Source organism: Fulmarus glacialis, unplaced genomic scaffold, assembly GCF_000690835.1.
Source record: "Fulmarus glacialis isolate BGI_N327 unplaced genomic scaffold, ASM69083v1 scaffold14082, whole genome shotgun sequence".
In the NCBI taxonomy this organism is placed as follows: domain Eukaryota; kingdom Metazoa; phylum Chordata; class Aves; order Procellariiformes; family Procellariidae; genus Fulmarus; species Fulmarus glacialis.
This window is the reverse complement of record NW_009197276.1, coordinates 28,884-52,273: the sequence shown is the minus strand read 5'-3', so window position 1 is coordinate 52,273 and position 23,390 is coordinate 28,884. Positions and strand designations below refer to the sequence as shown.

General features: G+C 39.9%; 1 protein-coding gene across 1 annotated transcript; it reads left to right on the top strand.

Annotated features, from left to right (window-relative positions):
• The first annotated feature begins 387 nt into the window (after positions 1-387).
• ATP7B (ATPase, Cu++ transporting, beta polypeptide) lies at positions 388-23,383 on the top strand. Its single transcript, XM_009572486.1, has 20 exons — positions 388-1,597; positions 3,137-3,373; positions 4,527-4,690; positions 5,859-6,020; positions 7,481-7,557; positions 7,927-8,101; positions 8,666-8,899; positions 9,089-9,180; positions 9,320-9,447; positions 10,580-10,734; positions 10,946-11,080; positions 11,824-12,018; positions 13,547-13,729; positions 15,300-15,525; positions 16,858-16,995; positions 18,329-18,471; positions 20,067-20,270; positions 20,381-20,498; positions 21,289-21,391; positions 22,872-23,383. The coding sequence occupies exons 1-20, from the start codon at positions 391-393 to the stop codon at positions 23,134-23,136; spliced, it is 4,341 nt and encodes a 1,446-aa protein (XP_009570781.1). The 5' UTR covers positions 388-390; the 3' UTR covers positions 23,137-23,383.
• Positions 23,384-23,390: the final 7 nt, after the last annotated feature.

Here is a 23,390-nt window from a genome sequence, read left to right as displayed (position 1 = left end):
CTGAAGAGCAGGGCTCGGGCTGCATGGTGAAATTGCCCCGTGGCTGCAGAGATCTCGTTTTAAATGATTGCATTGGAAATATTGAGACAATTTTGCTTTTATATCCCTAGTGAATATTTTTTAAATTGCTCAAGAGAAGTGTCAGAGGACTGATTCATCATTGTGGGCACAGCTAAATGGTAATATATTGAAAGTGTAAGTTAACATTGTGAAGAGTTTTGGTGTTATAGACTGACTTGAGACCACTTCTCATATGTGCTTGAGAGCACATGCAGAATATTGCTGCTTTTACAGTGCTAAAGATACATGCTTTTTATTTTTACTTTTCCTCTTGCTCTTTAGGCTTTGTCCAACACAGATTCTCCCCCTGGCTGTGAGCTGGAGCCTACAATGAAACACAATTTTGCTTTTGACAACATGGGCTACGAGGAGAGCTTTGAAACTGCGCCCTCTCCATCTTCCCAAGAACACACTGTGGCAGTCAACATTGTGGGAATGACTTGCCAATCTTGTGTGCAGTCGATAGAAGGCCAAATTTCGAAGGTGAAGGGCATTGCGAGTATTAAAGTCTCCCTTGAACAGAACAACGCTGTAATAAAATATCTGCGGTCAGAAATAAGTCCTGAACAGATTTGCCAGGAAATTCAGGATATGGGCTTTGACGCCAACGTAGCAGAAGAGAGGTCGACAACAGCGACTGTAGATTTGTCATGCTTGAGAGAAGCAGTAGTTAAGCTTCGGGTAGAAGGCATGACATGCCAGTCCTGTGTCACTAACATCGAAGGAAAGATTAGGAAACTGCACGGTGTGACGAAAATCAAGGTGTCACTCAGTAACCAGGAAGCAATTGTTGCCTACTATCCTTACATCATTCAGCCTGACGACCTCAAGAGCCACATCAGTGACCTGGGGTATGAATGCACCATTAAAAGTAAATCAGCCCCTTTGAAGCTTGGTGTTCTCGATCTCAGGCGCCTGCAGAATGCAAACCCCAAGGGGACACCGGCAAGTCTCGAGAGTGATTGGGTGGATCCACCGGTCGCCACGATGAGCGGCACAGCTACGGTGGCTGTACGGATAGAAGGCATGCACTGCAAATCCTGTGTCAGAAACATTGAAGGAAATATATCAGATCTTCCTGGCATACAAAGTATTAAAGTGTCTTTGGAGCATAAACGTGCTGTGGTACAGTATAGCCCAAATTTAATTACCCTGTCAGCTTTGCAGCAAGCTATTGAATCCCTTCCACCTGGAAACTTTAAAGTATGTCTCCTTAATAGTTCGGAAGTAAATAAGGGAGCATCTCCATCACCTGCTTTGCTCTGTGATCTCTTCAGAGAGCCGCTGCAAGACACGACACGCACAGCTGTTATTAGGATTGATGGCATGACCTGCAATTCCTGTGTACAATCCATAGAAGGGACCATATCACAGAGACAAGGAGTGCAATGTATAGCAGTTTCTCTAGCTGACAGAACTGGGACCATACATTATGATCCAGCTGTCACTAATGGAGAAGACTTAAAAACTGCCATAGAAGACATGGGGTTTGATGCTTCTGTGCTGACAGGTAACAGTGTTTTTTCTTCTGTGGGTAGCGTGCCAAGCTGGGCCATGCGACACCTCTGTTGAGACTCTCTTCTGGAGAGAAACTCTTAGAACATCATATTGGCATTGTCTTTTCTAAGGGACTGGCCTGATCTGACCTCACTTATCAAGGGAGAGAGATTTCAGCTGTGAAGCACCTTATTTCAGTCCTTAATAACTGCACTAGTGGGTGGAAGAGTTGAGTTATATATGAAGCCAAAAGGTTTGGAAGTTGGTACAAGGTCTTTCAAATAGCTGATCCCCTTACCCACTGAAGTAGTTTTCCTCCTATGTCTACATGCTTCTGTAAGTAGACCTATCGAACCGAGTGTTTTCATTTATATTCCAAAATTCTAAACCCTGCAAACTTAATGAAATCTCTTTCATTTAAAACCACTTTTTACATAGCTAAAATCTCTTTTTAGTGTCCTAATCCTTTGACCTTTATTTCTTGAGTATTTTTACTAGCCCTACTTTACTAAGCCTTACTTTAAGCAAGGTAAGTAGCAAGGTGCAGGTACTCTTTGGTGGGAGCAAGTGCTTTTACATGTCAGTTTGTACATTTTGTACATGTGCTCAATGTTTAAGAAGTTGCTATGGTGCACAATCTCCTCTCTAGTGAATTTCAAATGTGGCAATATTTCTCTGCTTCAACTCAACAGATTTGCTTTGAGATGCTGATGTAGTTTACTTGGAATGAATTAGTTTGATCCCAATAGACCACATCCTATTAGCTTTTCTCATGGGTCCAATCCCTTTGAATCTGTGGAACTGCTACAGTTGAGGAGGAGCCGTACGTGGTGTTTAATTATGATTTGTTTGGTTTATAGTTTGTTGGTGGGAGACCTCCCAATCCATCTATGGACGAAGAGGGGAGCCCCTGTGTTTAACGTGTTCAGAAGCAACTCTTGGTCCTTTACACAGACCTCTGCCCAAGGAAGGCAGTTTGTGAATGCAGCTGGAGCTGTTGGGTGTCTGTTCAGTATCTGTTAAAGAACAAAAATGATTGCAACAGGCCTGTATGTGTGGAGGTCTTCTGGGTGCTGCAAATCCTTCCACTACTCATTTTGCAGTACTCGCAGTGTAAATATTGTGCCATAAAGAGAAACCTGTTGAGAAACTTGTCCTTTTCCTTGTTTGAGATGAAGTGCTATGAGTCCTGCATAGATGACAACAAGGACAGAATGGATGTGAGGCTGGACTGCGTTCTCTGTGCTGGATAAGGACCCTCTAGATATCAATATGTTTTTATTGAGTGGAAGTAGCTGTCAGGTCTAGGCATTGAAATTGGAGGGAGTCATTTGCTATGTGAAAGTGGAAAACCGGTTCTGTAGACTTAAGTGGTCATGCAAGTGGTACTGGTGAGTGTATATTGTTATACCCATAGTAACAATCTATATTATTTCCATGAAGAGACCAAGATTACCATGTCACCTTTCAAACAACTAAGACACTTTGCATGATTGATAAATGTGACCTGCTTGTAGTTTTACATCATCCGATAGCACTGTAGGTAGTGTTCGTTCAGTTTATTGTGCGTTTATTCAAGATACCGCCGCTGGAGAACGGAGGCACCAGCCTGATGCCAGCAATGTTGCCGTGCAGCCTCAAGCTCCAGAGCCTCCTCGCCAAGCCTGTGCCTCGGATGCTCTTCCAGACAGTCCTCACCTTGATGGGCCAAACCAGCCCAGCGGAGTGACAGCTGAAAAGTGTTTTTTACAAATCACAGGCATGACCTGTGCGTCCTGTGTGTCTACCATTGAAAGAAATTTGCAGAAAGAAGATGGTAATAAATTTAAGATTCCTATAATGAGTCTATAAGGGTCTATGGGTTGGAAAAGGTATTGTATGTGGTTAACGGAAGAGGCTGCGGTACAACATCTTGAGGTTAAATAGACTTAATGCTCTTTCTTAGTGCTAATGAAACTACTTCACTGTTTAACTATCCTACTGCACTGATGGACAAACCCGATGGACATACTTGTATTGTAACAGTAAGTTGTTGCAATGTGATCAAAATTTCAAATAAGGCTCAAGACAAGAACAGAGAAATGATTCTCATTTAGTTTTCAAGGCCTTATTGCTTTACAGAGCAATCCATCTCTTCCAGAGCTGTTGAGAGCTCTGACACATTTGTGATGTGAAATTTACCCTTCAGGGCACATTTGCACAAGCAGGTACAAACAAATGCGTGGCTCCAGAGCCTGTGTAATTATATTAGTTTAGGCACAGCAAAGCTTATTAGGTTAGAAGTCTGCAGACTGGAGCTGCCTTTCCTCTGCCCATATAGAAGATGAACAGATGAGCATTGGCATTGTCTGCTTTAATTTGTGTAGGCATGTCTTTGGAGGGTTTTGCTTGTTGATTCCTGCACCCCCAGTCTCACAGTGATGGTCTCACTGCCTTGATTTAAAAATCCAAGAAACCATTAGCACTTCAGAACAATTTTTTTTCCTGTGATTTTTATGTTTTGCTTTTCAATTCTAAATGTAGATTTCTGTGCTTTTACTTATTTAAAAAAAGAAGAAAAAAAAAAAAAAAGGGAAAAACAAGAAAAGAAAAAGGCCTAGCATTGTGCTGTGGGATTTTTTTAGGGCTTTCCAAACTTAGAGAGTCCAGGGTAGAGCTTGCAGCAATGAGTGCAAAGATTGCTTCTGAACATTCTTTTTGTCTCATTAGATCATATCAAAACTTGCCTCTTTCCGTGTGTAACGCTTGAGGTTCCTCTCATTGCTAAAAGGAACTGCAGTGTGGCTGGATCTCAGTAAAAACTTTGCTGTTGTGACTAGGGAACAACACTAGAAAGAGGCAGAGAGAAATCATTAGGCTTATAACATCTCTGTTGTCACAGCCCACATTGACAATCACTTGTAATACTTTATTTTTCTTCCCCTCAAAGGAGCTACATTATCTAATATTTTTTATTATTGCCACTGCAGGAATTGTTTCAGTGTTGGTAGCACTGATGGCAGGTAAAGCAGAGATAAAATACAAGCCAGAATTCATACAGCCTCTTGAAATAGCACAGCTGATCCAGAACTTGGGTTTTGAAGCTACCATCATAGAAGATCATGCAGAAACAGAAGGAAATGTGGAGCTTCTTGTAAGTCATGTGTATTTGAAATTATATGTTGGTTTTGGAGAAGTCAGGTCTGGAAGAATAATTTTCTTGCCAATGCTTTTGTTTAAGGAATTGTAGCTTCAGCAGGTCAGTTCTGGCTGGTGACACTATTTTTTCTTAATTGCTGAAAAGACAAAATCGATTTGTCTTAGAAGAACCTGTCTAAAGGCGCTGAAATAAAAAGTTGTATGTAGAGAATAGACTTCTTAGCAAGGAGAAATGAAACAGAACTTTTCTGTGAAGGCACTTCAGTCAACAGTACAGACTCTGAGCAACTGAGAATGTATCACCAAATACGTGTTGATAATGCCTGGGGCTTTGTACAGAGATCTGAGAACTTTGGGTAAAATTGGTAAATTGTTTATATGAAGGACAGATTCTTCAAAAGTCTGTTTTTATTCTCTGACATATAACTACTAGAAGACAGATAACAACAGTCTGCAGTTGTGCTAATAGATCAGACAGTGGAAACGTGCCTTATTGAAGCCACAAGAAAATTTAAGTAAGCGAGATGAAGTTACACATGCAGAGTTTGACTTTGGCAATGTTAAAATAGCTGCTGATAGAACTATATTAGCTATGCTATTACAGTTAATACAATGTACGAGTGCTGCTATACAAATATATAGCTGTGACTATAACTGCTGGTTGCAGAATTTTATAGTAGAATCATAGAATCTCTAAGGTTGGAAAAGACCTCTAAGATCATCCAGTCCAATTGTCAACCCAACACCACCATGCCCACTAAACCATGTCCCTAAGCGCCTCATCTACACGTCTTTTAAATACTTCCAGTGACTCAACCACTTCCCTGGGCAGCCTGTTCCAAGGCCTGACCACTCTTTCAGTAAAGAAATTTTTCCTAATGTCCAAACTAAACCTCCCTTGGGGCAACTTGAGGCCATTTCCTCTCATTCTGTTGCTAGTTACTTGGGAGAAGAGGATAAAAGTGGATAGTTATGTTCTCAGCTTTGTTTCATTTAAGACAGCTCTATAAAATCTTCATGCTGAGGCCTTGGGTCAGTACCAGCAGAGCTTGAATAGCCGTTAGTACCTTTGTGACATGGGGAGGCCTTGACTCAAATTCATCCACAAAGATTGGGTGAGTGTGGGGGACTTCTAACTGTAACTAGATTTGTCTTTTCTTTAGATTACAGGGATGACTTGTGCTTCTTGTGTTCACAATATTGAATCCAAACTCATGAGAACAAATGGCATATTCTATGCCTCAGTTGCACTTGCTACTTGCAAAGCTCACATCCAGTTTGATCCTGAAATTACTGGACCTCGAGATATTATAAAAATAATTGAGGTAGGCTTTAGAAATTTTTATGTATGAACAATTATAAATTGAATTTAAAAAGGAAATAAAGCAGCTGATATTTGAGAGGTTTCTCTGACTTTTGCAGATGGCATGGTAATTGCCATATGTTTTTATGCTCTTCTGGTGAAGCTGCTGTAGATGCTCCACAGTAGTGCATAGTCTCCCAGGTTGTTACTCTAAAAACACACCCTAAAAACTACAAAAAAGAAGCCTTTTTTATCTATATCTGGTAAAAGTGTCATATATTCATTCTTTACAGTTCTGTGTGTAGAATCATGTGTCTCTGATTTCCAGTCATTTCAGTGAAGTGTTGATACTTCAGAAAAAAATACTACTTTCTCTTGCCAATGAAAGAATCTGTAAAAGAAGTTTTGCAACAGCTCATACCACAAACATTACACATTTCTCTATATACTGGCATTTATTCCCACATCAATTCAGAGAAGAACTTTTTAAACCGAAAGAGCTTGTGATACAGCCACTAAAGGAAAAAAATCCTGGCTTACCAGTAACCACACAGATAATAAAATCTGCTGTTATCATGGCCCAGGTGTGGACAAAAATTTTCCTTCTCTGCCCCACCAGAAGGGAAGAGAAATTACTGTATGAGGCGCACACAGTGAGTAGTCAGGAGGACAGCAGAGACTGTTTGCCTTTCGTGTTCTAGAGTATTTACTCAGAAAAAAGCTGAATTGATGCAGCAGCAGTGATTAACATGTTAACTAGTAGACTCTTCAGGCTGGCAGAGGAGTTCTGTGAAGTGCATCTTGCCACAGGAGCATTTCATGATGCAGATAAGAAGTTGAAATGTATTGTGCTTTGGGTTTTTTGTGGTTTTTTGTGGGGTTGGTGGTTCTACTGCAGTAACTCACTGAAACATCAGTCAAAACTGGCTTTTTGCATATATTTTTTTCTGGGATGCTTTGCCCTGCAATTTGTTATTTTACAGGTTTAAATTGATTCTAGCCACTTTGATTTTCAATTTCAGGTGTATCTACTCAACTGTAGTGTTAAGGAGATGTTTGCAAGGTTGACTAGCCCAGTGGCTTGTACATTTTTACCTTCCTTTGTAGTATTTCCCATCTCTCATACTTATTCCAGTGGAGATGAAAGGGCATAAATTTCCCTTGAGGAGGAGGGCAGCAGAACTCCAGCTGTCAGTGGGAGCTTCCTGTGCCTAAGAAACCTGGGACACTTACTGCATCTATACACTGTGTCCATGTATAGGTAGCAGAAATCCTTTGCAGTCCACATTTTGAAATTACTGTCTGAAATATCCTCTCATGTTGGCAGAATCTAAAAATAAATAAGAAGTTGGCATTTATTAAATATGGAACAGTGTCCTTTTCTGACATTTCTTCTAAAAGTAGTGTCATTTAAATGTGTTATAAGTAATATGGTTAGTTTAATCAAAACTAACTCATCTTTCCTCCCCTTTCAATAAAAAGGAAATTGGCTTTCATGCTTCTGTGGCTAGAAGAGTTCCAAATGCACATAACCTGGATCATAAAAAGGAAATACGGCAGTAAGTATTTCTCTTTCTCTCTCACTAATGAACGTGTATAGATCATCTCTTGTAACTCACCTCCCCCACGCTCCTCTCATTTAATTTAGCTTATCCTTGTGTAAAGCATACTTAATTTTACGATTTGCCATTTGGTTCAAGTACTTTTATTACTTTCATTAGTTTCAGTTTTTAACTGGTAGAAGTCTATACAGTTATGTATATGTAGGAGACACTGAAACTGTCCTGAAGTGTTGGATCTTTCCCAAATATCCTGAAGCTGTGTTGAGTACAGTAGTAATACCCCAAACTCTGCACTGCGAGCACACTGTTTGGGCTGGGTACTGCGGGGTGTATGACAACCAGGGATTTACAGCTTCTACTTTTCAGGTGGAGGAAATCTTTCTTGTGCAGCCTACTGTTTGGTATCCCTGTCTTAATCCTAATGATTTATATGCTAATACCCGACGGTGCACACCATGGGTCTATGGTGCTGGAACAGAATCTCATTCCTGGACTATCTATTTTAAATCTTCTCTTCTTTGTCCTGTGCACTTTCGTTCAGGTATGTCCACAGTACTTCCTAGGGGTTTGCTTTCTATTCATCTCCCATTTATGTAACCTGAAGTGATAAAGACAGGAGACTGGAAAGGTTTAGTGAATTAGCCCTGCCCTCTTGTCTGTACACCTGTGCAGAATGAAGTGGCTGTTTTCTGCAAGTTATCCATTCTGTAATTGCTCACAGCACTTACTCCTGCCAAAGTTGTGTCAGATAGTTTTTCAAGTGGGGAAGGTAGTGTTAAAATGAAGAAATACCTGTTCAGCTGCAAACTAATTGGGTAGCTATAGGTAAATACCTTCAACTTCTGTGCCTTGTTTCCTTTGTATTGCTGATAATTAGCTGGCAGGGTTGTTTTGAGAACAAGGAAGGGCAAGTGAGAGGATGACAATGGAGTCAGCCTCCTAGTAGACCACTCCACTGAAGTTACATCAATATAAAATTTGCATGGGACAGCAATGCCTTCCCTTATCTAATACATGTTTATAATTCTGCTATAGGCAGTATTAGGTACTCTCTGCTTTCACTGCTGTGATCTTAATACGAGTCTGTCCATGCTTACACCAACAGTTTCTTGGTGGATGGTATTTTTATGTACAAGCTTACAAATCACTAAAGCACAAGACGGCCAATATGGACGTGCTCATCGTACTGGCCACGACGATTGCTTATGTGTATTCGTGTGTGATCCTGATGGTAGCGATAATTGAAAAGGCAGAGAAAAGCCCTGTCACTTTCTTTGACACTCCTCCGATGCTGTTCGTGTTCATTGCCCTTGGGAGGTGGCTGGAACACATAGCAAAGGTAACTCATCTTCACACTAATTATTGTGTATTTATGATGAGAATAGAATAAAACTATTCAGAGGAATTTTGAGTCAGATGTTTCTGATGTAGCCTATATTATACAATGTCATTTAGAGTTCATTGTGTTAAGTAGACATCAGCATTTCTATATCTTAATATATATTAAACATTTATCTCTGTTTCTTAGAGTAAGACCTCAGAAGCTCTTGCTAAACTTATATCTCTTCAAGCCACAGAAGCCACTGTGGTGACTCTTGGACCTGACCACTCTATCATCAGGTATATATTTATGAACCAAAACCCCTTCAGGCTGCCTGGCTGCACACACTAGGCTCGATGCAGTTAATGTGAAAGCACTATTATTATTTTGAAGCTGATGGTGTAAATAATCTGTCTGTTCTACTTGCATCTTTTGCAGGGAGGAGCAGGTAGCTGTTGAACTGGTTCAAAGGGGTGATATTGTAAAGGTTGTTCCTGGTGGAAAGTTCCCAGTGGATGGAAAGGTCATCGAAGGAAGTTCTATGGCAGATGAGTCACTCATTACTGGTAACTTCCCTTACACTTATGCAAAGAAGTGAAATCTTTTAGAACTCTTTCTTAAAAGAAAGGAGAGCAGACCCAACCCAAAAGCTGCTGTCTGAATAACCTCCCACCTTAATGGATGCTGTGCCTGGTCTTTGTGAGCTTGAATCCAAATCCCACGTTTGCACACACCCTAAAAAGCTGAACAATTTCCGCTCAGTTTGTCACTTTTACTAACGTACTGATGGGATGAGTAGAGTCTAAAGACTATTGTCATTATTCCAGAGATCTGGTGGGAGTTTCTCCTGGAATGTATTTATAGAATTGGTACCTTCTCAGAAATAACTTCTAAAGGGCGATGGGGAAATATTGCTGAGATGTTGGAGTGTATATGCATGGGCACTGAACAGGGCTTCTGACAGGGATCTCCCAGTGAGCAAGAAGAGGGAAAGAAAGCCTCATGACTTGATGCTCATTAAGGGTCATAGGACTTTTTCACAGCTTCTGAAATTTTCATTTCATTTTGTAAATATAATAAGGATTTACTGCATGGTACAATTCTTATAAATAAGGTGAAGGATATAAAAACTTTACATTGGCATTGGCTTACTTGTTTTAATTATGTATTTACTTTGCTTGGGGAACAGGGACACCCTTAGTTTAAGAGAACCAGTCATTATCACTAACCCTAAAATTAGAAAAAAAAAAGATTTTGTAGAGCTAGTATTCTCAGAGAGGCAGCATGAGAACAAGGAGCTTTGCCACAGAGGCAACTTTTCTAGTCTTTGAAAACTGAGGGTGGTGGAAATAAAGACAGATTGCTCAAACTCCCATGGCTATGCAAAGTATTAATCAGAGAAATTCTTAGCAGTTCTTTCTACAATCAATTTGCTCCTGGCCCTTTTGAGGGATGGCATACTGGAGGGTTAGGACCAAGGAAACAGCATTTGCTCTGAAACTAAACCTAGGAAAAGGTTTATAGAAGTATGACAGCACTTATACATGTCTTCACTAGACAGAGATATACAATATGTGATTTCTTGTCATCATTGCTTAGCATGCTGATTTTGCCAGTATACAATGAACTGTGTGCTAATGAACTATGTTCACTATTATTAGGGGTATTGCCTCATTTATTCTTACCTTTTCTTTCTAGGGGAAGCTATGCCAGTCACTAAAAAGCCTGGGAGCACAGTGATTGCTGGTTCTATAAATGCACATGGCTCAGTTCTTGTTAATGCAACTCATGTTGGTAATGATACCACTCTGGCACAAATCGTGAAATTGGTGGAAGAAGCTCAAATGTCAAAGGTAAAAATAATAGAAAAGAAAAACTTATTCACAGATGTTGATTATATAAGAAAAAGATTCTCTATTTTTATATATTTACTTGTTCAACAAACTGTGTGTTTTCCAGACTTCAAAAAAGAATCAGATGAAGAATATTAGATAGTTTAATGAACTCTACATACTTATGTGTTTTGATCATAAACATACAAATACATATTTTTCTTTTTTATAGGCACCCATCCAGCAACTGGCAGATAAGTTTAGTGGATATTTTGTTCCATTTATCATCATCATTTCAACAGTGACATTGATAGTATGGATCACAATTGGTTTTATAAATTTTGATGTTATTCAAAAATATTTTCCTGTAAGTAATTTCATTAAGAGCTGGATTTTGGTGTTAGGATATCTTCCAGTGTAATTAACATACCTTCTGTGCGTAGGGTTTGATGTTGCAACCTGGGAAATACTTTTGTACAACGTGGTGTTTTCTACACAGAGCAGATAATTACACTAATTAAAATCTATCTGCAGGTATAAATATACCTTTGCATTTACCCCTTAGTTCTGTATGGGGTTCCTACAAACTGAAATTATTGGCAGTGTTTCTGGACTAAACATGATATATAGCTGCATTGCAAGGAGCTGAGCCATTCCTATACTGCCTGAAATTTTTTTGAACATCCTTGTTCCTGATGGCAGATAGTGTGTTTGGCTTTAGAAAGAAGATGAGCTTCTGTTATCTTTAGGATGTGTATTTGCTATGCTTGGCAACTGTGGGGATCTGTGTACCTGGAAGTAGGGTTCTCCTCTGCTAAGCTATATAGGAAATGCCAGCAAGCTATGTTGTCATCCAGGAGCCTGAGAGCAGAGTCAGGCATATGTGTGCTTGAGCTGAAAAAAAGCCAGAAAATACTGCCATAAACAATTCATAACATTGACCTTTCTCTACCATTACAGTAACAATAATAGATTGCTTTCCTATACTGGAGGTTTCCAGGTAAATGTGTTTTTTGAAATGGCTATGATTGATTGTACATCTATGTTATCTTCTATCAGCAATCATACATCTCTCTTTTTTTTTCCTCCCTCTCTTCCCTCTTCTTGCAGAATCAGAACAAACACGTTTCAAAAGCTGAACTAATACTGAGGTTTGCATTTCAAACCTCAATCACTGTGCTGAGCATTGCATGCCCCTGTTCTTTAGGCTTGGCTACCCCCACAGCTGTGATGGTGGGCACAGGAGTTGCTGCGCAGAATGGTATTCTCATCAAAGGCGGAAAACCCCTGGAGATGGCACACAAGGTTAATAGTTCATTTTGTGCTTTTGTAGCTTACCCAGCTGTTGTTACATGAAATACAATTTCCCAGGAAATCCTGCTGATCCAGAGAAAGACTGCAGAATGTTGTTTGTTATTTTTTCTATTGGTTGCTGCTCATTAAGGTAAAGAAGACAGATCTGACCTTCTTTCTTCAAAGGAGTCACAGCAAAGTATTGAGAGCCAACAGTTTCTGCAATCTTATGCCAGTGAGGCTGCTAATCTTCTGCATGACCTCAGAGGTTTCTGAATTTTGCACTCTCTTTACCTCTTCTGCAAAAGAGCCCAATAATTCAGTGTTTTCCTTCTTTCCTCAGAGGGCTGTTGTGAAATGCATATTGTTCATGATCAGTAGTTTAAAATGTAGGATGTAAGAGAAAAACAGAACGATTTGAAGTTCTTTTAGTGTATAGAAATAAGATGGAAGGGAGGCAGAAAAAGCCCTTCAAAGACAGAAAACTGATGAAAAGAGGAAGAGATTGAAAGAGGAGCAGCAGTCCACAGCCAGTGAAAAGAACATGCATTTAAACCATGCTATGGTAGACTGGATTAGACATAGACAAACCATTTTAAGTGAAAAGGATGGTAAGAATAAGTTAATCAGACTGATAATTCTTGTTCTTACTGGACGTTTAAAGCATAGACCAGAAGTTTTGCCAAGGCTCTGCAAAAAAACATAAAATGACTGCTAATCAGTGTCAGGACTTTTTATCTTTTGAATCTAAGTGAGGCTAGGGTATGGGCTTGGAAGATAAGGTGACCGGTTGGATTCTGCAAGGTTGGTGGGCTGGAATAGCTGGGAAAGGAAATAGTGTCTACTTTGTTGAGTTTTTTGGTTCATGTGTTTCTCTGTGCCGTGTTTATTTTCAGGATTAAAACTGATGTTAGCTTTGGGTTTCAGTGTATGTGGGGCTGTGTTTTTTGGTTCATTCCTGATTCCTCAAGACCAATTGGGCTGGCTAACAAGTGATTGCTGAATTTGGTGACTAGCATGAGGTTGGGTTTGGTTAGGTTGTTGTTTCTGGAACCTGTTGCAGCTTCTTGCACTCTTACCACCTGCTCTTATCACCAGATAACTTCCTGAGTCCTCTTTTCCTCAGTGCTATTGTTAATTATTTAGAACAGCATTTGTAAAATCCCTCATCATATACCCTGTGGTAAAGTGATTAAGGTGCCATTACATGAATCCTGCATGTGAATACATACACGCACACACAAAGGACAGTACAAGTCCTGCAATGACTCTGTTGTCTGAGATCCTGATATAGATACAGGATAATGTTGTAGCTTCAGTGAAATCACTGTGTGGGGAATGAATAAGAAAGCATAAGGAGACCTATTGTACAATAGTTGTATTGACAGTTCAAGGTACATACAGGAATCCCTACTTTTGTAGGTTTATTCTGTCTTGGTGTGGATATAGTCAACTGATTATTATTATTTATGTGCCTAAAGCATATGAGCATTCCTATGCTCGCAGGGCTTAGGCAGTAACTCTGGTTTATTTCTTGCAGATCAAGACTGTGATGTTTGATAAAACTGGGACCATTACCTGCGGAGTTCCTGAAGTCATGAGGGTCCTTTTGCTGGGAGACACGGATGTGCTCTCTCTGAAGAAAGTACTGGCAGTGGTTGGCACTGCAGAAGCCAGCAGCGAGCATCCTTTAGGAGTGGCAGTCACTAAATACTGCAAAGAGGTACTTAGCCTTCCTATTTCACCTAAGGCCTGAAGGGATCGGTGCAAATGCAGCAATGTTGTATAGAATGAGCAAGTGCCACAGGGACAGGCCTGCCTAAAAAGTAACAGGCTGGAAAGCTGGCAGATTTTATGATTGTGCATCTTAATCTGGACAATACCAGAAGCCATATTCTAAGTTTTACTTTCCTGGTAATGCTGTGGAGTTCTCAAGCAAGATCTTACAAAGTTTTTCCTGAACTAGTGGGAAAATAAGGATTGTGGAATATGTGCAGGAGGAATACTTATGCTTAAAATAGCATTGTGAAGCAAATGTGTGGTGACATTTCATATGTTACCTGACTGTAGTCACTTCTATTAGTCACTTGCTTATCTGAACAGATTAGGCAAAAAGCTTTAAAACCTGAATATTAAACTGTGATATGTGTGAATTTCACAAATGAATTAATAGATTACTCAAGTCTTTGCAATTTTTGCAAATCCTCAAAGTTCATTTATATATTGCATGTGTTCCTCAAATATTTCAGGAAGAATGAAAGCACAAATAGTAACCAAAATAGGAAGCCTGGTTTAAATATATAATTTCTTTTTGCTAAGACAAGTCATTAATTGATTTATGGAAAAATTAGTTGGCAAGAATATATCAAACTTATTAGTGATAGATCTTTCAGTGGAAAAATTCGGAAGTTAACATATAAATTTAGAAGGAAAAAGAGAGTATGGGTAATGATTCAGTTGCCTCTCTTGTATTTTACATTTTCTGTTTTCAAATTTATCTGAGTTCCCCAACACTTGTGTAGTCATGCCATGCACCAGTTATTACTGGATCATGGCTTATATGAATTGCAATGCTATACTGTTTGCTGATATTCTTACCACCTGCCTTATCATCCCTGTGTTGTAAGAAGGTCACTGAAAGGTACATGTAATTCCAACCTCCAAAGACAACCCAGAATAACTTGTTTATAAATGCATATTTTCTCCATTCTTTTTGTAACTTATAGAGTCCTGGTAATCCCTTTTCTCATCTTGAAGGTACTCGCTGGCTTCTCTCTCTAACTCAACAGAAAGACCCAGTTTCCTTATCATCCAGCCAGATCACTCCAGGAATTAGATATAGTTTTTCACTGTACTTTTACATATATATAAAAGGCCTGATCCCCCACAGGCAGTTGTCTGTGAGGTTAATTAGAAGTTGCATCTTTTCAGAACTGTATGGCTTATTGTTATAGTATTTCTCTTTAGTTCTTAGTCTTGGCTGAGGTCATGAATCACCAGTGTAACTGCTTCATCCTGGAACTACCAGGAAAAGCTGTCCTTTATGGTTTGCTGCTGCTAGGGCTGAGACCCGGATGTGATCTGTATGGCTGCCCCTTTCTAGAAGTCTAAACCACAGCACGTCCAGAATATCCTTATTTTTAGCTCTGCACTATTGATACTCCATGCTGCTTTTCCGTCTGTCAGTCATTGTCAAGAGGAGGAGTGAGACCTCTTTTCGGCAGGAGTTATCTAATATTTGTACCCCACGTGGGGCAGCACAGACTGATGATGAACTCTGGTTATGTCCGCAGGAGCTTGGCACTCAGAGCCTGGGATACTGCACCGACTTCCAGGCAGTCCCAGGCTGTGGCATCAGCTGCAAAGTTGGAGGTGTTGAGGCTGTCCTGGGCATGGCCGAGGAGGGTCTTGATAAGCTGGATACTAACAGCAGCAGGGACAGCAGTGCTCCTCTGGGAGATAAGACGCTGGTCACACTCTCCGAATCACACGGTATGTCTGCCCCCAAAGTGACCGCCAGTCGCAATGAGAGGGATAATGAATCAACAGTGCCGACCACAGTAAAACAATCCTATTGGACTAGGAACAACAGAAACGTGGACTTATGGCAGAAGGAGGCAAAGAACTTGAGGGACAAAAATGTGCCTTAACAAAAAGTGAAGCTTTCTCTTTCCCCTATTCTTGATCCCTCTGCAATTCAGAAACGTAAATAAGAATTTAGATGCTACAGTGATGGGTACTCGAAAAGTCCACACAATACATAGGTAATAAGGCATACCCAGCAATGACCTTTTTGGATAGAAGAATGGTCCAGCAGAGAGCAAAGTTTGCCAATTAGCATTATCTTCCCATTTAGAGCAGTTACCTTTAACATATCTTACTGCTACTTTTTATATTCTACCCTTTAGTTCCGTATTAACTTGGACCTTTTGTTTTCCGTTCATATATCTCTCAAGGCACTTACTTTTAAAAAAAATCTATTCAGCAGATGCACAATAAAGCATGTTATATCTGCAAACTAAGTTTCAGTGCCTGGTGTTTTTGATTAGGCCAATACATTTGGTTTTGTTTCAGGCTCTGTGGAATCCACTTTGCTCTTTTGTAGTGTAGGAGAGAAAGAAAAAGTATTTAAAGCCTTCCTTAAGAAGCTCATCAGTTCTCTTCAGAAGACTGTGGCTCTTCTGACCTTTTTGAGAAAGCTATTAGAAGAATTAAATAAAATAAGAACTTTAATCATCAGAACTGTGCCATTTGTGAATGGTGTTAATGTAATATTTTCTCACCTGCTTCATATGGCTCTTGAGAAGTCGAATTGAATTCATAATGAGGTGCTCTACATACTGTTTCATTGTTTGTTAGAAGAAAACTACTTTTTTCTTACCAGAAATAACCTTTATATTTGGAAGAAGTCATTAGTTGTGAGAACAAAGCAGCATGGCATTTATGAAATGCGCATACTGCACTTATTCAGAAAAACAATGCCAACTAGCAAAGGCAAATACAGGCAAATACTTCCATTAAGTTTATGATGCACTTCTGTGTATAAACAGGCACAGATTGAGTCTTGAAGGAGAATCTTGAAGGCGAAAAGTTTTATGAGGCTGTCTTCAGGTAATGCCTGCATTTGTGTTTGGCCACGACAGCAGCACTTCAACAAGACTAATTCTGTTTGTGTCTTGGGTGTGACCATTGCTAGTCCAGAACACAAAAAAAAAAATTAGGAAAACCTCTTCAGAATAATTTTCTATAGCTAATGCAGCCTGACATTGTCATCCTCAAACATCTCTGGCTTGTGTTCACTATTTTTGAGTTGCTCATTTTTCTTTTTGTCTGTGCACAAAGGTCCATCAGCTTCTCATACATACTCGGTGTTGATTGGAAATCGTGAGTGGATGCGACGCAATGGCTTGCATATTGCAAATGATGTAAATGATGCAATGACAGACCATGAAACGAAAGGACAAACTGCCATACTAGTGGCTATAGATGGTAACTGCTGTTCTTTGGAGTGACTTAATAAATATCAGTTGATCCTACCATGGAATGGATAAAAACAAACTCTGGAACAATTGATCAGTGGCTTAGTGTCAAGAAACTACTAATCTTTTAGTGCAGAACTGCTTGTGAACTGTAAAGTAACAAAGTTCTTAAAAGAAGCTTTCACCTCAGAACAGTGTTTATAAGGTTTTGTTGGGTAGTTTTTAATTTAAGTGTTAATTTCTGAACCTCCTGTTGTCTAGGACTGTTGTTCAGAAAAGCAGTGACAGTGCAGTGCCATGTCCCATCCTGACTCTACATCGCTTAAGGATCACACGCCAAGCTATCACATCACTGATTTCAAAACATATCATGAATAAACATGATGATTCATTAGATTATTCAAGTATAATAGATTAGACTAAATGAGTTTTGCCATTTGCCAGGGGTTCTGTTCTGTGTTATGCAGAAAAAGATCCCAGACAATACCTTCATATGAGAAACTATAACAGTGATAGACTGCCAGTGCATCTGTGATCTTGAAATGGGGCCTCTGATTCAATTACTGAATAAATATTATTGGTGCTTCTCCAGAGCAATTTTTGAGAGGCATTTGCATGTCTCAGCCTGGGCTTCTGCAGCAGTCCAGCAAAATCAAGTGCTCTTAACATGGAAATATGGGCTCTGATGGCATTCAGCTGGCGTTCCTATTGCTGCTAGTGATAGCAAATAGAGATATAGGGGTGCAAAACCTACTTAAGTCCTTACTTTTGAAAGGTAACATGCAATGATAAACAAATGTGAGATTTTTCTCAGTCACGAAAGAAACATGGATGCACCTTTGCATCAATGTGTTGGAAGGTAGGTGCAACGCTTCTGTATGAAAGTAATTAATTATAATAGAGATCCAACCTGGAAAGATTAGGGGACATAAAAGCAGATACTCTATGTGCTTCCTCTGGGAGGAGTGGCTTCAACATCTGACCTGAGCACAAATACCAAAACTTTCTCTGGCCCACTATTGTATTTGTCCATACCATAAAACCTAGAAGTCAGGCATATTTAAAAGCTATCCTCCTTTTCTCCCTTTCCTCCTGGTCCCTAAATATTAAAGGTATTTGTTGTTCGATTTGAAACAGATAAATGGGAAAAGTGTGTGTGTGTGTGTAAGAAAGAGACCATAACTTAGAAAACTGTAGACAGTTGTTCAGGCTTATGAGTGTCAATATTGCCCAGAATGTCTTATTTCACAAGCCACCATGGTGTGATGGAGAGGGAGTCCTGTTCTCTTGCTGCCACTTTGCCTCCCACAGCTCTCTCTAACAGAGGACGTTTCTTTGTGCAGGCGTGTTGTGTGGAATGATCGCAGTAGCAGACACTGTCAAGCAGGAGGCAGCCCTTGCTGTGCACACGTTGAAAAACATGGGAATAGATGTGGTGCTGATAACGGGGGACAACAGAAAAACTGCAAAAGCCATTGCTACTCAGGTATCTGCTTCTCTGTATTTCAAAAACATACATGATGAGGTTCTAAAACTCTACTTACCCCAGTGAATTTGGAACAGGAACTCAGAGTTTCCCTGGAAACATTAAATGAAGACTAACTTTTCTTGAATTGGGCTGAAAATCAGGTCAGGTACAATGGCATAGTAAAGACCAGTGGCTGCATTAAGATCCCACTGAAGACAAGCAGTGAGTACTTCTCCAGAGGTACAGAGTTTCTTGCAGTAATTAGTCCATTGCTGAACTGAAGCCTCCTGCTTCCCTTCACTGAAGGGCAGTTGTGTTTGGTTAGTGATGAAGGAAAGTTCCTTTAAGGTCCAGTCCTGTTCCCAGTAAGGGAAGTGGGGATTTGTCATTATCTTTAAAGGTAACATAGTAATAACAATAAGAATTATTGTTAAGAAGCATAGCAGTCTAAAAGTGATTTGATTTATATGAGATTTCCTTGATCTCAAACTATAAATGTTGCTCCAAAGGCAAAGCCAAATTCTCACTCTACCTTGCTACATTTTCACTCTCTCCATCTCTTTGCATCGCTCTACTACTAATCTACCATGTGCCACCTTCCTTTCCTAAGGTATCCCAACACACAGCTAACTCAGCCAGCACTGTGGTATGCATGTTCTCATATGTTGTGAGGTCTGTTTTGTTTCTCAGTATGATGCTTTAATCCATCTCCTGTTTTGATTCACGCTTTTGCCTTTGTGTTCAACTGTGGTAAAGCACTTTCCCACCCCACCTTTCTTTGTTAAGAGAAAAAGTCTTTCAGAAACAAGCTTCAATTTATGGTTCCAGGCACTCAAGTGAAGTTTTCAAACAAGCTTAGTCTGTCCCAACCTACATTTCCATGGAATTTTTGGCACTTACTCCCTTTCCAATGGGAAAATGGTAAGCCAGTCCTAAAAACTTTTTAAAATGTTACTTTTTTTTTGAAAGGTTAAAAGAGGGCTTCTACCTTGTATAGTGAAAAGCTGATCTCTGCCTGGTGAGGCAGCCAAACCAGGGGCATTATCCCAGCCCTCTTTAGTACACCCACCTGCTTTTCAACTACAGCGCTAAAGGCATTGGTAGCAATTCCATTGGTAGCATATTAGTTGAGATGTGGGTGGGTACAAGTGTTTAGCCAGCCATCTGCTTTATTTTCCTAGTTTCCCTGAGACTTGCACATACTTGGCGTTTCTGTGTTTCCCCTAGTATAACTGCCTGATCATGGTTCCTGTGTTGCATTTCCTTGAAACCTTTATTGATGCATCAAGCAGCATGAAAACTGGCCCTTTTACCCATCAAACCTTTATTGCTAGGCCAGTAGAACTTCAGAAGCCCTGCGGGGCATGACACTAAGGGCAGAGCATGGTTTGCCAGCATCTCTGCAGTAAAGATGGAGTGGGCTGTATCAGTCCCATTCTTATGCCAAAGGCATGTTGCTCTTCAGCCCTTCTGTGTAGCTTGCAAGTGTTGCCTCTACCTGAATCAGTTTGGTTGATCTTCCTTTGTTTCCCCTTCACCCATAACAGCAAATGGCTCTTCCTTTTAGCATGAAGTATATCATCAACAGGGTATGTTTCTTTCTTCGTACGTAGGTTGGGATCAAAAAAGTCTTTGCTGAGGTTCTTCCTTCTCACAAGGTTGCAAAGGTCCAGGAGCTCCAAAATGGGAAGAGGAAGGTTGCGATGGTTGGTGATGGAGTCAATGATTCCCCTGCACTAGCCAGGGCCGACGTTGGAATTGCAATTGGAACGGGCACCGATGTTGCCATTGAAGCAGCAGATGTTGTTCTTATCCGAGTGAGCGCTACAGTTTTGACGTGTCCTCTTTTATCACTGACACTCCTCTTTTTGGTTTGGTATTCTGAAGACTGCATGTGGAAAACTTTCAATGCTCTTCTGTCTTGCAGAATGACTTGCTGGATGTAGTTGCCAGTATTCACTTATCAAAGAGAACAGTTCGAAGAATACGAATAAATCTGATTCTTGCCTTAATTTATAATCTGCTTGGAATACCCATAGCAGCAGGTATGTGACTGCCAGAGCTCAGCTTGTTGAAGACAGCAGCACAGTTGAGCTCTGTGGTGCCTCTCCCAGGATTTCCTGCTCAAGGAACCAAAGAGAGGTTCCTAGAGTATTTAAAACTTGGCAGAAGGAGGATAAAATAAATAGTTCTTTTTGAACAGCTAAAAGAACTAAAACAGTTCTTTTTTTTTTTTTTCATGTTGTAGAAAAAAATCTTTGTGTCCCAAATTTTAAACTCTTAAGAATAAATTCTTATATGATGAAATTAAAACCATGCTCCTATTTCACATAGCAGTACTTGGGGATTAGTTTCTGTATATTCAAACCCAGCTCTAATCAGAGATACCACTTCTGGGTACTCCCTCTTTTATTCACCCCACGTCACACGTTTTCTCTCCTACTACTTGCATTCTCTCTGCTTCTGTCAGATATCTTCTCATGCTCCAAATTCCTCCTTAAAGCTTACTTCAAGCATTCCTCTTTTTCTTTATGAATAACTTCTCCCTCCTTTGCCTGGACTATTGCCTTGTCTTTCTGTTGCTTTTGCTTTGTTTCGTATGTGCAGAATACCTTGTGGCCTCAGTCTTGTAGCTGAATTGGTGCAAAGGTCATCCCTTGCAATGGAAGGGACATATTTAAAAATAAGTGAGTAAATGTATATCAATCTAGTTGTGTTTATGGAGGTCTCAGCAAGTCATGTGGTAGAACTGCTGATCTGTTCTATGATATGCAGGGACAGAAATGTCTGTTGGGACAGGTGGTTCTGGCTGATGTCCGTATGTTTTTTTGCTAGGTGTGTTCATGCCTGTTGGCCTTGTGCTTCAGCCTTGGATGGGATCAGCTGCAATGGCAGCTTCTTCTGTGTCTGTCGTGCTGTCTTCCCTGCAGCTGAAATGGCAAGTTGTCTTATACTAATCAATTGGGGAACCGTAGGCAGCACTGCTGCTGGGACTCAAGTGAGACGTTACTTTGGGCTTTGTATACCTAGAAGTACCTGACAGTCCTTTAGCTTGGGGTTGTTCTGTCTAATCCTTGGCTCCAAAAGAGACAGACGTCACTATTATGAACACACCTGGACTAAGACTGTACTGACCGTTTTTTAACTAGCAGCTAAAAGTGTGACTAGATGCCATCAGGGCACCTGTGTTGGAGATCTAGTTCAATACCAAGCGAGGTAATGATCAGCACTGGTTTTGCTGTGAATATCAAGTGAACAAATCATTCAAAAGACAGTTATCCATAATGTAGCAGTAGATATTTTTTAAAAGATTTGTACCTGGTTTTATTTTTTTGTTTATTTAATTTAGCCAGAGACAAACAGAGAAGCAGTGTATTTATTCTTTTGCACCCTGCTACAGATAAAGTATCTTGCTCTATTTTTTTGGAAGCGAACCAATTTCTGAACTATAATAAGATTTTTCAAATTCTATTAATTTTTTTATGCTACATTTTTTGGGTGCCCTTTTTGGATGCAGTTACAGTGGACCAGTTTTTAACAGCATTGTGAGCGAACATCTTTCAAAAATAAGGCTTTTTACAGTGTCTGAAATTAGTCCAAACCTTCAAATATTTCTACTGTAGCTGGGGTCTTCTGTAGTGTATAGTATAGTATAGTATAGCATAAATTAATATAGGAAATCTATTGCTGCACCATGATTCTGATGCTGCAAATGCTCAATGAGACTACAATCTAGAATAAAAACTACGTACGTGCTCATGTCTGTTTGCAGAATCAGCCCTACCACTACAGGATTTTCATCCTAAAAACTTTCTGTGTCTAGTTATCCAAAGGATGAGAAATTTCTCTAAAGGGATTCCTTTATTCTCTAGTTCTTTTTATCTTGTGCTGATTACATTAAGTATCGGACACCATTGTGGTTAGATATTGAGAACCCCCCAAAACATATTTGGCTTCAGACTTATGGAAGCTGTATTACAGTATACTCTGTAGAACAATAATCTTTCTTGAAGCTTCACATCAGCTGAACAGAACTTGAGATTCCAAAGAACATGATCATATATGTGAAGAAGACCATGCATACTTGCCCATTGCTGGGCTTTTTTTGACCTAGAGTACATTGAATCAGAAAGTGATTTTTGGGTCATCAAGTCCATTCCCCTGCAATTGTCTACTGTGAACCCTTTCATAAGTCAGCAAACTCATAATTTTTCTTAAAGAACCTCACTTTGAAAGTCCCTCTCTTTTACTATTGAAATGTCTTAATGCTGTGTGACCAGTACTCTTAGCCATTAACATTGTGTCTGAAGTGCAGGTAACATTTCGGTTGTCAGAAGTTTCTGATTTGTTCTAATGCTGAAGACGCTTCTACACATTGACCTCTTGGTACTAAACATCTTTTCTCTTTTTCTTCTTAGTTATAAGAAGCCAGACACAGAAAGTTATGAAGCACAAGCTCAAGGCCGCATGAAGCCACTTACCCCTTCCCAAATCAGTGTTCATATTGGAATGGATGATAGGAGGAGGGATTCATCCAGACTGGCTCCTTGGGATCAGATTAGCCAAGTGTCTCTTTCTTCCTTGACTTCAGACAAGCTGCCGAGACGTAATGGTTTTGTTGAGGAGGAAGGGGACAAGTGGTCATTGCTCATGAATGGAGGAGATGAAGAACAGTACATCTGAAGCACTGTATTCTTAGTCTAGGAGGAAATGTTCCTCCTACCCGGGAGGGACCAACTTATGTCATCAAGAGCGTCAGGGTTGTGAGCGAAGTCATTCCTTCAGCTCAGAAAACAATTGCAACTCAGCTTAATGTTGGGTTGTATGGATTGTGGATTTTTTTCAGGTCATCAGTTATTTCTAGTCACGGAAAGAATCTGTGGCTCTGTAATGAACTGGCTCCTTTGCACACAGAAATTAGTGACATAATGTAAAAT